Consider the following 13,547-nt stretch of genomic DNA (forward strand, 5'->3'; position numbering starts at 1 on the left):
AGTTAAGTCTTGGGTGTTCACCGGCATAAAGTGGCTGAGGTCAAAATGTTGTATGTTTTCAAGGTGGTAGATGTACCTCTTGTGGCTAAAGGGATCAAGGACTATGGGGAGAGGGCAGGATTACAGCATGGAGCTTAATGATCAGCCATGATTACAGTGAAGAGTGGAGCAATCTTGCAGTGTTGAGTGGCCAACTTGTGCTCTATCTTCTTTGCTTCTATAAGCCAACCCACTTCTTTCAGGTATCAATCTCACAAACCTCTGAACTGCCTCCAATGTATCCTTGTCCAAAGAAGATCTATTTCTATGTGAGGTATTCAAGATATGGTGCCACCAGAGCCCTGACTAACTGAACCATAATATCCTCACTTTTAGGTTTGGTTCTTCCCATAACAGGATAGCATTCCACCGGACTTCTTGATTACATGCTGTACCTGCATGCTACCATTTTGTTACTCGTTAACTGGAATACCTAGAACCCTCTGCATATTGAATTTTTACAGTTGTTGCCTCTAAGTAATACGCTGCTTTTTTAAAATTCTTCCTGCCAAAGTGAATAACTTCACATCTTACTACATTATATACCATCTACCAAATTTTTGCCCATTCACTACACTGATATCTATCTGGAAACTGTTTATGCCTTCTTGACAAAATACTTTCCTATCTATCTTGGTGTCACCTGAAAATTTTATTACCATGCTTTTATTCCCTCATTCATCCCATTGGTGCGAATTGCAAAAGGTTGAGGTCTGAGCCCTGATTTCTGCAGGACTCCACTCATCACACCTTGCCAATCAGATAATGATCTATTTATGCATTTTCTGTCAAACTCTTGCCCATACAAATTCACTATCCCTTATACCACGTGCATGTATCTTCTGTAATAACCTTTGATTTGGCACCTCATCAAATAACTCTGAAAATCAAAGTACTGTATATCCTCAGGCTCCCTTCTATCAACAGCACATAACTCTTTGAATGCAGAATACTGTGTAGTTTAAGTATAATTTCCCTTCCCAGAAAACATGATAACTCTTCCCTTTAAACTTGAATTACATTAAGTGAGCAGCTTTAACCTTGTTATTGATCAATAATAACCCCAGAACAGACGCCAAGCTAACTGACTTAGTTTCCAGTTAACTTGTCAGGGAGTGATCACACACCAATTTTGATGAACAATATTCAATGTAAATAACATACAGTTATGCCAAATGTTCTTCGTGTAATTAACTATGGTCTGTGTAATTGGTGGAGAGCAGACTTCTTTTAAGAAGTTATGTAGTAGAATTGATGGTGGGGTTTATAGCATGAGAATATAATAGTTATTAGAAATAAATAATAAAACCTTCTAATAAAAGACCACATAAGACAAACAACTAGTGCCCAGTCTGAATTAAAAACGAACTTTACTTGCTTCGTGGATGTAGCCCTCAAGTTGGTAGGTGTGACAGCTTTTTTGGGTAGTGAGCTCTGAAGCAGAAATGGCTGCTGTGGAGAGACAACAGGAACTGCAGATGCTGGAGAATGTGAGAAAAGGGTCTAGGCCCAAAGCATCAGGTTTCCTGTTCCTAAGGTGCTGCTTGGCCTGCTGTGTTCATCCAGCTCCACGCCTTGTTATCATGGCTGATGTAGAGCTTGGATTCAACACTATCAAGTGTGAGGTCTCTTTAATTCCTCACACATAGGCATGACATACAATCGTGACTTGTGTTTGTGGCCACAAAAATGCTTATCTATTTCTGTTACAATGGAGTCCACTATGACCAAGGCATTTCCATACTTTTTGCTCTTCTCTTGGGCAGTAAAGGCAATCTGCTGGTGGTGCCAGATATTTGGCTATTGCTGTTTTCTCCCCAAAGAGGCTACTTCCTTCACAAGTATCCGAAGCAGTATATCTGTTTTTTGGGGAATGACCATAGGGGATTTTTGCACTGTCTGCCAAGTTCTCTTATTATTCCTGGTAGGCATACATTCCCTTGCTGCATGCCGAGTCTTGGCCAGAGGTGGATCTGTATGTTTCGTCTACAATTCTCTCAGCTTCGTGGATGCTCCACAGCATCTCTAGCCACCACTGCAGCTCTAGATAGGTTGAGGATAGGTTGAACATACTAGGCTCTTTTTCACTGGAGGTCAGAAAGGAAAGTGGGTGTCTTGGCTGAGACGTACACGATCTTGAAGACCTTAACACGTTGTGAAAAGGATGTTTCCTCTTAGAGGTGAGTCCAGAACTAAGGGGCACGGTTTAAAAATTAGGGTTTGTCCATTTAGGACCGAGTTGAGGAGATTTTGTTTCTGTGTACAGAAGCTTGTGCAACTTTGAAACCTTAAGCTTCTGAATACATAGCTTAAAGTGGGGTCATTCAATATTTTAACACAGAGGTGGATAGATTTGTGCTAGGGAAGGGAATCAAAGATTATCATAGGTAGATGAGAATGTGGAATTCAAAATGCACACAGGTTAGCCATGACCTTATTGAATGGCAGAACAAAGGTCAGAAAGTCTACCTCTGCTTGTGCTTTGCACATTCTTCTTGATTAATGTGGCTGATTAAATGGTTCAAATGACATTAAAGATCATATAAATAAAAATCCTTGTTTTTCATTATTTGCATATTTTGAGGTCTTACCATTTGCAATTTACTGGCAGAAGCAACAATAAATCTGAATGTCCCTTTACATTTCAATAGTAGTATCAGATAAATAGATATTATGGAATTGTCATATTATAATATTCTAGATGACTCACTTACAGTAACAATTTGACTTTAAATTTGATTGAAATAATTAAACAGGAAAAAGGCTCAGGTTCTGAAGGCAACTGATAGCTAACTGAATGTAAAGGAAAATTTGTAATTGTTCAATAATTACTTGACTTTCTGTCAATAACACTACAGTTCTACAAAGAGATACCTGCTATAGGTCAAGAGCACATTTTCAATGGAATGACTAACACATTAGTTGCAGGTACACTGAAAGCGACTTTAAATAAATATCTATTGGTTGCACATACCTGCAATGATGCGCTCGTTCTGGCTTAATACTGCAACACTTTGGGCACTTATAGATCACCTCCCCTGGCTTCAGCTGTAGGCTCTCCATATACTCTTTTGTGGCATTGCCTTTAGGCACTGCGCCCTGTGCAAAGAAACCATTAGAACTAAGTTAACACCACAGAACTAATGGGAAGCTTAAAACTGAACATGCATTTAAACTGTGGCCAATTAACATTTTGTACAATTACATTAATACTTCTACAATCTTAATTCTTGTTTACTCTGTCCCAACAAATTAATTCCCAGAATTCATCTGAAATTGTAATTTTCTGCCAGTAAAGGTGTGAAGACAATGTCTTTCCATTTTCGATATCCTCCCATTGGAACAGTTTTCTATCCTAATGATCTTGTATAAATACAAGTTGTTATGCATTTTCTCTGAAAAGAAATTGCGTCACACTTATCCAGTTTACCTCAACTATTATCAGTCATACAACTTCCTATTTACATTGTTACAACTGATCCAACATTGTTCAATTTTTCTAACATCTCTTGTCAGAGAGCTTATGAATAACTATCACATGATTGTTTATTTCTTACTTAATTGCTGTGGTCAAAATTAAACAGAATTTTGATTTCAAGTACCTTCGAGCTATCAATATCTTTTGACTGATTTTTGGCTTTTATCTTATCCTTTCTTTACAGGTATTCAGGTTGGTAATCAAAATTGTTCAGATTTATTTGTTATCATAGCCATGGTAGGTATTCCGCGCTGCTGCAATTTTCAGACTGCTCCAGCTCAATAAATCAAATAAACTGTTCTCTTTTCATACAATGGAAATTTTGATATATTAGTCTCAAATTCCTGACAAGTGTCAATTGAGGAAGAATTTCAAGCTTTTCTGTGCATTTATGACTGTTGGATGACTGCTACTGAAATCTCATTCGATAATAATGTTGGACTAATACTATAGTTAACAACACAGAATCAAAAATGGTAGCTGTTTCTAAAACTTCAAAGGCAACAATTGGATCTTCCTTCAGTCTAGACAAATATGCAAACAAAAAGGCAATGCTTTTTCTCTCAAAATATAGTTTACAGATATTTTTAGTCCACCTGTTCAGAGATATTTTCACACACCTCTGGAGTAGGTGAGACTTGAACACAAGTTTGTTTGCTCAGAGATAGGGATGCTTCCACTGTACTATCAGGCCCTTTTCATTTCAAAATGCTTGCTCTATTTGTTTCACCTATGGTACATTCAAATGCTAATTTCTATTTCATATTCCTTCAAAGAAATACCTGATACTGTCAAATACAGTGTGTAACAATCAGGCTACAAACACTTAAATACAGGGTGGAACTCTCCCAGTACCTGAACAACATGAACAACAGGGAGTCAAATTGGTGAGAACGGGAAAATGTTATTGTTGATTTTGACAATAAAAAAAATCTGCTTTTTGCCACTATAGATTTGAATGGCAGGACAAGAACTTTGCTAATATGCAGTCAGAATCAATCTGCAGGAAGTGACATCTAACTTTTACCTAATTATTTTTCTCGATTCATTCACAAGATGAGGATGTTGCTGGCTAGACAACATTTATTGCCCATTCCTAATTGCCCAGAGGACAGTTCAAAGTCAACTACATTGCTGTGGGTCTGCAGTCACATGTAGGCCAGGCCAGGTAAGGATGCCAGTTTCCTTTCCTAAAGGAAATTAATGAACCAGATGACAATCAACAATAGATTCACAGTCAACATCAGATTCTTACCTCCAGATATTTTACTAGGCTTAAATTCCACCAACTGCTGTGGCAGGATTCAAACCCGGGTTCCTGGAATTTTATCTGGGACTCTGGATTAACAGTCCAGTGACTATACCACTAGGCCATCACCTCTCATTTATATGCTGTTTGCCATTTACCAGGCTGTGGACGGTAACTAGATGGTGATAATTTCAGACACCAAAGTCTGAACAGCTACCTGGCAGCTCGAGCTTGTTACTTGCTCGTCCAGGCCTCCATCTTTGCCAGCAACCCCAACATCTCAGGGCACCCTCCACAGACAGCAACTACCTGAAACTCTTTGTTCAACGAGCTTGGCGTTGGACACGTATCAGCCTCACTACATCATCAAGGCACATCTTCACTTCAGGTAAAATACAGGTTGCCACTTTAACACTGCACTTTAAAGCACATCAACACCTTATGTCACAATATTGCTGCCAAAATGCTTCGTGAACAGGGTCAGATATCGACCTCATGCATTAGAATAGAGTACAGCTCAGGGGGCTGAGCTTGATTTGTTAGCTCTCACTCACTTTGCATCTTGGATGCACACAGTATCTCTGTCTTGCCTTTTCAGCACGTTACTGTCTCATTGAGAACTTACAGCCTCATAGCACTTCTGTCTTGTCTTGCTGTGCCTCCTAGTACAGACATGAAACCTGTCTTGGTTGCTAGCAACGGTTAGACAGGAGAGGAGATTTTGCTATATAGAACTGTACTACAACAATATCACACTTGCAGCAATCCACTTGTGGCAAATACACTGCATTCATACAACTTCAACCAAATGACAATTTCTTAAACTCTAAAGGAGTAGTGCTCAGTCAAAACAGGGCATCTGTTGTCGATCAATGGGTAATAGTACGGAAGTTCTGATCTCAGTTTGAGTGCCTGGACTTGGTCAGTCAGATGTTTGGGCTGGCGTCTGGGGATCAATACCATTAGAGTCGGGGAGGGCTGGCCACAGTCAGTCCTGCAGGTACAGTGTAACTAATAAGTCAGTGGAGGACCTGCAGAGATTAGTCATGGGTCTGATCCCTTATCAAGGGGTGCTGCCTTTCCAAGTCAGTTAAAGGGTGACAGCTTGGAGATCTGTTCAGTCTAAGTGAAGAGGGGCTATGAGGGTTACTGTTGTGGTGGGCAAATTGGGGAAATGAATTATGAGCATTGAAAGCAGCATTCTGAATGCAGTGGAGATAAAAATTGTGAAGGGCTATGCCACTAAAACGTATTAGAAAGGGGGAAAAAAAACCGACAGAATATGGGAGAGCAAGAGGTACTGTGGAAGGTGGTCACCACTGTCCTGGCTTCCATAACGGGGTTAGTGCATAACAACATTTGCTGTAATTAACCCTTTTGCCTCGGCTTAAATGAGTAAAGTGGGGAGATGAACAGCTAAATAAGACAGCTGCGTGGAAATATGGGGAAGTTCAAGCTGAAGAGGTTGATATGGAGAACAAGGTAAAAAAGCAAGAAAGATCGGGGTGGGGGGGTGCAGGAAGGATGGAAGATTGAGAAAGATGGTCACGTAAATTGAGAGGCTGAACCTGCAAATCACTCCGTAAAGCACCACTTGTGTTGTCTTCCACCCTACTCCAAATTGTAAGAGTGCAATCAAGATAAAAGATGGCTGCCACCACACCCAGAGTGGGCAGAGTAAGTGTTTCTTTTCTCTCCGAGGAAGTGGGCTCGAGTTGTGAGTGATCTGAGAACCCACAAGGGGCAATTGCATTTAATAGATACTCTCTCAGTCCAGACTAAAGACATTTGTTGTCACATAAGTCTGCATGTGAACCTCAGCATGGAATAGAGGTCTCGACTAAAAATCCTGACTGTATCATTCAAGGCTGTGAAGTGTAAATATTGTCAAGCGAGCTAAAAGCTTCATCTTAGTTCCACAACTCAATCACCTTCCAAAATTTCATAGTCTGCACAAGGTACAGGACCTACTCACTTCACAGCATGGGCTTTAAAACATCCATACCGCAACATACATGCAATATTGTCTTTCTTCGATAATGTGGAGGTGGAGAAAAAGGAGAAGTTCTCATTCTTGCACCATATTTACAACCATCTATTGAATGCATGTCAAGTGGCTTGTGCAGCTTACATCTGAATCAGGTCAATGACATGCAAGTCCAGGCCATCCATTGCTCTCTTTGTTGCAAGCCTTCATTTCCCGAAGTTTCGATGGGGGCTATTTAGATGTCATTTGCGTCAGTTGTGCAACTTCTGAATAATCAACGTTTCTGAAGAGTTGCTTTATTTCTTATATTACCCATTTGGGCTATTTGGAATCGTCTCCAGTAGATTTAGAAACAGAAGCAGCTGTTATCTCTGTGACCTTTACCACAAGAAGATCCTGGGGTTCCAGATAAGGACCACATGTATCTGGAAGGTCAGACTAACATCAACCTTCAGCAGATGTGACGCAGTCTCCCAATGCAGAGTTTCAAACCGTAGACGCTCTCATCCTGTGGCAAAATGCAGGAGATCCAGTCATCTGTCTTCCATGGGGTAGTTTACAGATGAGAGGAGGCCTATGCCGCTATACTGTGCTCAGAGGTGAGTCAAAATGTCACGTCAAGATGTCCAGCTTATCAGCAATGCAACACCTTCTACCTCTTGGACCATCAAGAGCCATAATGTATCTCCTCAGTTGTAAATTACAGCCAGGGAGAAGGTAGAGAAGCCTGGCACCTCTGGAGTATCCAGACAGGAGACTGCTGGAGAGCCTGTATATGATTTCTCTTCCAACTGGCTGTCTGCTGGCACTGCCTTGTCTTGAGAACAAGGGACCCCCTGACACCCCTTCCCCCAATCACTTTGCTGTTAGCGGTGAGTGTCAAGGTTACAGTAATGGAGTGCAAGTTGGCTTTCATCCAAGAGGCATTGAGTGCGCTGGACCTGTGTCTCTATGGCAATTTCAAACATGTCTGTGGAGACAGGCAGATACATGTATGGTGGAGGCAGTACTGTACAGATAGATTTGGAGGACTCCTCTGCCTTTGATCTGGATTCCGCATGTGTTTCTGACACCGCTTCTCCACCTGTTGTGCATCTGAATGAAGTTATAAATGACCAAAACCATGGTGTGCTCTCCCTGCTTGGGAGCTGGACAGGTGTCTGTTTCCTGACAGTCTGGAGTACCAGTGACCTGGGTATCTCTTCCTTGGCATGACAGCAATGTGTTCACCAGAATGTGCGCCCAAACCTAATCTAGCTACAGTACTGACCAAGGTGTCATCATTTGAGCTGGTGGAAGTTGCAGGAGATAGACTTGCCAACGCTTCCTCTGAGAATTTATTGTCTTTTTCAGATATGATAGAGGACCCAATGTTGGAAGGTCTACTCTTTTAAGGCGTAGACTATGTGGATGCCACTGCTGGCTAGAAGAAACAAAAGACGGAACGGGCTGCAAAGTAAGTTTAGAAGTTTGGGCATGTTAAGAATATGTGCAGACTGCTGTAGATGGGAGAGTGGCGTAGCACTTGACAATGGCTCTAACTTAGTTGCTGGGACATGGAGATTTTGGTATTACCATGAGCAGTCATTGTCCTTTCCTACCAAGACAAGGATTCTGTCTTTGCAGAAGATGAGGAAATGGATGTCGGACACCACCTGTCTTGACTTTCTCTTCATTACCATTGGCTGATTTCTCCTGGAATTAAAAAAAAAATGGAGGGATCAAATGAGATGAAAGTAGCTGTGCAGTTGTTAGTGCTAGTGCAGGCAGGGGAAAGGTGGTGATGTATCCTGAGTGAGTGAGTAGGAAGCACAGAGGGCAGAAATAGTTAGGAGTCTAGTGATGGGCTGGGATGGGTAGTGCCACTGAGGGATAATGCCGCAAGCAGTAGTGAGAGTGGTACAGCATGAACTTTGGTGGGAGGGAGGAGCAGGAGTAGAGTTAGAGTGAGTGGGAGATAGCAGAGAGAGGATGATGTCACTTAGCCCTCCAGAGCACAGAGGCCATGAACCTTCTTCCTCCAGCATTGGGTATTCCCCTGTTTCACTGACCGACCCGAGTGGAAACCTCAGACCAGGCTGGCATGGTTTGGTGCCATGGTCTCCTCTAGTTGCCCTGAAGAGAACACCTGTCCATGTGCACCTCTAAGGTCGACGCTGGCAAAGTGGGATACCAAACTCCCTTTCTCAGCTATGTCCTTGAGATCTCTGCAGCAATAAACTGTGAATGGCAGTGTCTGGTTTGCAGCATTTGTCCCACTGCACAGCTGAGATTTAAATATGGCACAAATCCCAGAAAGTCCTGGCAGCAGGTGAGCACAAAGGCTATTAGTGAGTGCAAAGTAGCATGAAAGCAGCATCACAGAGGCATTGAGCATACAGGATGAGGTGAACAGTGGAGAATTTCAAGGCATCTCACTAGAATTCATGGAGAAGAAAACTTCCATGAAACTCCTTGAAATTGACACTTGCTGATTTTTGGTAAAAATTCAGCCCATGGTGTTTAACTAGTGTCATGCAAATTTTTATCAACACTTCAAGATTCAGTTCAATGTGAAATATTCTGAGGCACTGATCTTAATTTTGTGCAAAATGACTAGATCAAATATAAAGTTATTCAGGGAAAAAAAAACAAGGAGAAAATGCCCACAGACAGCAAAATTCAAATTTTGATCTTTTTTGATAATGTTGCACAATCTTCTAAAAATGCAGCAGAGTGCGAAACATATTCCCATTTTCAGAATGCCTTTATCCCCCTTAAAATCGGTTTCCCATCTCTTCATTTTGGAGCATTTAGCCTGGCTTTGCAGTGTTCATCACAGACTTACAATTGCTTCTTCAATTTCATACACAAGATTATATTAAAGGTTCGTAAGAAATACTCGTTAAATGCTCCGAACGTTAAAGTGTAATAGGATAATACAATTCCTAGACTTGCTGGTCTGAATTTACTTCAGTTCTGTTCCAATATTTTTGACTTAGTATCAAAATATTCTCTGACCCTTATTAAAATGTACTTTTTGCATGACAATTACTCAGTTTCCAACCAGTTAACATGTTGGAATCACAACAGAAAAAAATTCTTCAGTGGCTGACATTTAGGTCAAATCATCAAAATATGAATAAAGATGCTGTTAAAATTTATTACGGGTAAACTATATAGTTTAGTCCCTGTACCCAAAAAAAATTGAATAAAGATTCAGATCTTTGACCTGGAATTAATCAATTATTCAGTTGGAAAAAAATCTCATGTCCACTGAACAGCTGAAAACAGAAGAAGTGCAAACAGAAAAATGAATAGTTTTATTAGTGAATAGCACACGCTAAAACATGAGTCATGTCAGTTCACAGCAACTGCCAACATAGCAAAACGTTGAGTCATCATAGTAAGCTATCACTGTGACTTTCGAGCAGGGAGAGGTAAGTTATCAAATAAGCAGAAAAATCACACTGTATTTTCAATGGTATAAGGTGGGTTTCACATTGGGATCACCAACTGGTGGTGCAACACATTTTGTATCAGGCAGGTAGAATCAACCCAAATTTATCTGATATCCTGCCAAAATTTTTCGTACATGTGCATTTCATGAAGGCAGTTGGCCATTTAAATGATTAGTTGCCTCATCATGTATCCGATTCTGGAGTCTCCAGCCCAGAATATACAGAGTAGACCAGCTAAGAGCAGGTCTGTTTTCAGTGCAATTCTTTAAAATAGCCAGATTAGGTGCTGAGGTACCCCTGTGGATTTGGTTCAGGTATCAGGGCTCAGGTATTGTTGGGAGTGAGGGTCAGTGCTCCTAAGGGAGGGGATCAGATAACCTTTGGTCTTAATGAGACGAAGATTGTGTGTAAAAGGTGCATAAACTGATTGGAACAGTCTAACTTGTGAAAAGCATCAAGAAGTGTCAACCTGTTAAGAACTGCTAAGAAGTGTCCATATATGCAGAACTGTCCTAAAACAGCAACCTGTAAACCTGTAAAGAAATGTTGACCTGTCAAGAAGTGTTTTTATGAATGAGAGTACAACACTGAACTAAAATTTTCTCCTGTGTTCTAAGTGAGTTGGCCTGGTAGATTAAGAAAGGGTGGAAGTAGGCATCATTTGCATAACGATCTTCAGAGATTCATAGTGGTATAGAGGACATTAAATAGAAAGGGTTGGTATAGATGGGGCAAGAGGATTATGTGTAGATTCAGTTAGGTGCGATGGATGAAGGTCAGAGGAATGTTTTATGTTGTATTTTTTATTTTAATTTTGAAAAGTACTGGAGTGCCGAGGCAGGCTCTCTGTCCAACTTGTCTCAAGAACTATTAGCATTCTCAGCTCTTCCTGGGATGCCTGGGCTGATCCCCATTGCAGAAAGAACACACTCACCCCAGACCAAAGTGGTTTATAAAGATCTGGAAAAATTTGAGAAGAGACAAAGGAAAAATTCTGAGTCCAATGTTTCTTCTTTGGAATCTCTCACCTTGGTACGTCCATCTCACGAATGAAAATCAAGGCCAACATCTGTAAGATTTTTGTGTTTTAAAGCTAGTGCTTTAATTTAAAGTAAAATGGAAGAATGAAGGAGACATGTGAGTAGCTATGAATTCTGCTTGAACAACTTTGGATGGCTAACTTATTATAGGTTAAAGGAAACACAGATTGAGTTGCTGAGAAGATGCAAGTTGTTCATTCCTGTGTGGACAATGACATGAGTGTCTGTTCAGATTGTGAGTAGATATTAGTCTATAATAAACTAAAGGAGATTTTAAGAATATCAGGCTTTGGGAAGACTTGTACATTAGACTGTTGATTTCATTCAAAGCATAGTGGAGTTGATGATGTAGGTAAGCACTAATTAGCATTTCTGCTTGGATATAAAGCCCACGTGATTCAAATTGCCACAGAGATGTAGGAGAGTAGGAAAGACTTCATAACAAGACACTGCAGCTTCAGCTAACAGGTTTTCCTAAGGTATCCCTGAAACACTCAGACACAAAGCAGTCTGCAGGAATGAGGGAAAGAGCCCTGAAAATAGAGGCAATCAGTCCAGCTTTGCCAATGCTCACCACACAGAATGCAGGTGAGAAGTCGTACACAGATTCAAAACATCAAGTTGGCGAGATACTGAAGGAGGCATGAACATCTGGCTACCTTAGACTAGAGAAATTGAATCTTTAGTGTGGGCAACACAACAAAAGGCATTTCTGGGTTTAGAAGATACCCAGTTGAAGAAAAACACAGGAAACAGTGGCTGAGATTAGCTTTGAATGGGTTCTGGAAGAATTAAGTGTTAAATTCGTGAATGACAAAAGTATAGCTGTGGCATGAGATTCACAGTTGTTTCAAAAGCTACTAATTTAGAACATAAATAACCTTAATATGGTCCATCAATTCTGTTTTTGCTTTGTTTTGCTTATTAGTTAATTGGTTCCCATAAAAGTCTTAAAACTTGAAATCTTATTGTGTGATCCTTTTCAGTCAGTAACTGGAAATTTAAATATCATTTTAAAAGTTACTAGTGATTCTGGAGATTATTTAAAAAAAAATTAAAATATTGTTATGTCAAACGACAAGATGAGAAAATCTAAACCCACATCAGAACAATCGCGGTCTGATTATTCTTGAGTTGACTTGTTTATCAACAAAGCAAGCACATGAATCTTTAAAATAGCTTCTTGAACTACTTCACCAAATTTTTTAAACCTGTATACTATGAATAAATATTGAATTGACCATAACTTATTCATAACTACATTGCTCACAAGTTTAGGTCAACCTGACCATATTATGTATCATTTCTGCCCAAAACATGCTCCAAATATCTATTGAGGGTAAAAGTACTGTCTTGAGTATAAAGAATAAACATTGATTACTCTTAACTTTACCTTCAAATATTTTTCGTTAATTATCTGTCAAATTAAGCTAAAAGATGAAAAAGCTTCAATGAAGGCAAGTAAAATCGTCTCTATTTTAATTATTCTTTTCCCTACTCACTTGTGAAATCACTGACTCATTCTGGAGTTAGGGCTCCATTATCGATTACTTACTTCTTTATGCATGAATGCAGATGGAAAGGCCAATTGCCTGAATGTTAACGTATTTCTGTACACAAACACAGGTGGCTAGCTGTCAAATAGGAAACACAGACCTTGGCCGATCTCCCTATCTTAGCCGTACTCATGTTGATTTTAGTCTCCCGAATATTGCTGAAGCTGAAATCAATGAATCTGACATATATCGAGATCATATCCCCTCAATATGTACAACCAAACACCACTTTATCTGAAGGCATCTCCAAATGAGGTTTAATATAGCAATAACTATTAATAGTTCAACTGAGTTTATTTGACACTGAATAAAAATACATATGATGTTGTATGCACTTACTGGGTCTGTCAACATTGTTCTCAGATGGGATGATAGAGCCAGCACTGCCAGACTATTAAATACAATGCCATTTATCAGTGAGTACCAGTAGTCTTTGGAAGGCAACAGCATTACAAAAGTCACAACAAAGTCGGCGTATAAAACCAGTAGCCAGGTTATGACAGCGCAAACCATTCCACATCCATCACGAATAAACCAAATCCGATCCACCACTTCCACATTTCCGGCTGAGCATTCAAAGTCATCTTCAGAGCTCAGCAGAGGATGATGATCAACATCCCGGAATCGGTGCCCTGACGACTGCATGATCTGTCAGTCTCATCTATAAAGCCAAGTGTGCACAAAAAAAAGGCAAGAGGAGTAATTGTCAGTGTTTTTACTTGTCTCCCTTCTTGAAAACATTATCTGGCATTTAAGGC

The 13,547-nt window shown here is 40.1% G+C and overlaps 1 protein-coding gene across 4 annotated transcripts in view; it reads right to left on the reverse strand.

Annotated features, from left to right (window-relative positions):
- Positions 1-13,547, reverse strand: part of zdhhc7 (zinc finger DHHC-type palmitoyltransferase 7) — a 68,139-nt gene that overhangs the window by 21,892 nt on the left and 32,700 nt on the right. For all 4 annotated transcript variants that reach the window (XM_048547220.2, XM_048547221.2, XM_048547218.2 and 1 more), the window contains 2 exons: positions 13,129-13,450; positions 3,014-3,138 (listed from right to left, as the gene is read on the reverse strand). In XM_048547220.2, coding sequence (XP_048403177.1) covers positions 3,014-3,138; positions 13,129-13,434 — 431 coding nt within the window. In that variant the 5' untranslated portion in view covers positions 13,435-13,450. The remainder of the gene's footprint in view (positions 1-3,013; positions 3,139-13,128; positions 13,451-13,547) is intronic.

Source organism: Stegostoma tigrinum, chromosome 16, assembly GCF_030684315.1.
Source record: "Stegostoma tigrinum isolate sSteTig4 chromosome 16, sSteTig4.hap1, whole genome shotgun sequence".
In the NCBI taxonomy this organism is placed as follows: Eukaryota; Metazoa; Chordata; class Chondrichthyes; order Orectolobiformes; family Stegostomatidae; genus Stegostoma; species Stegostoma tigrinum.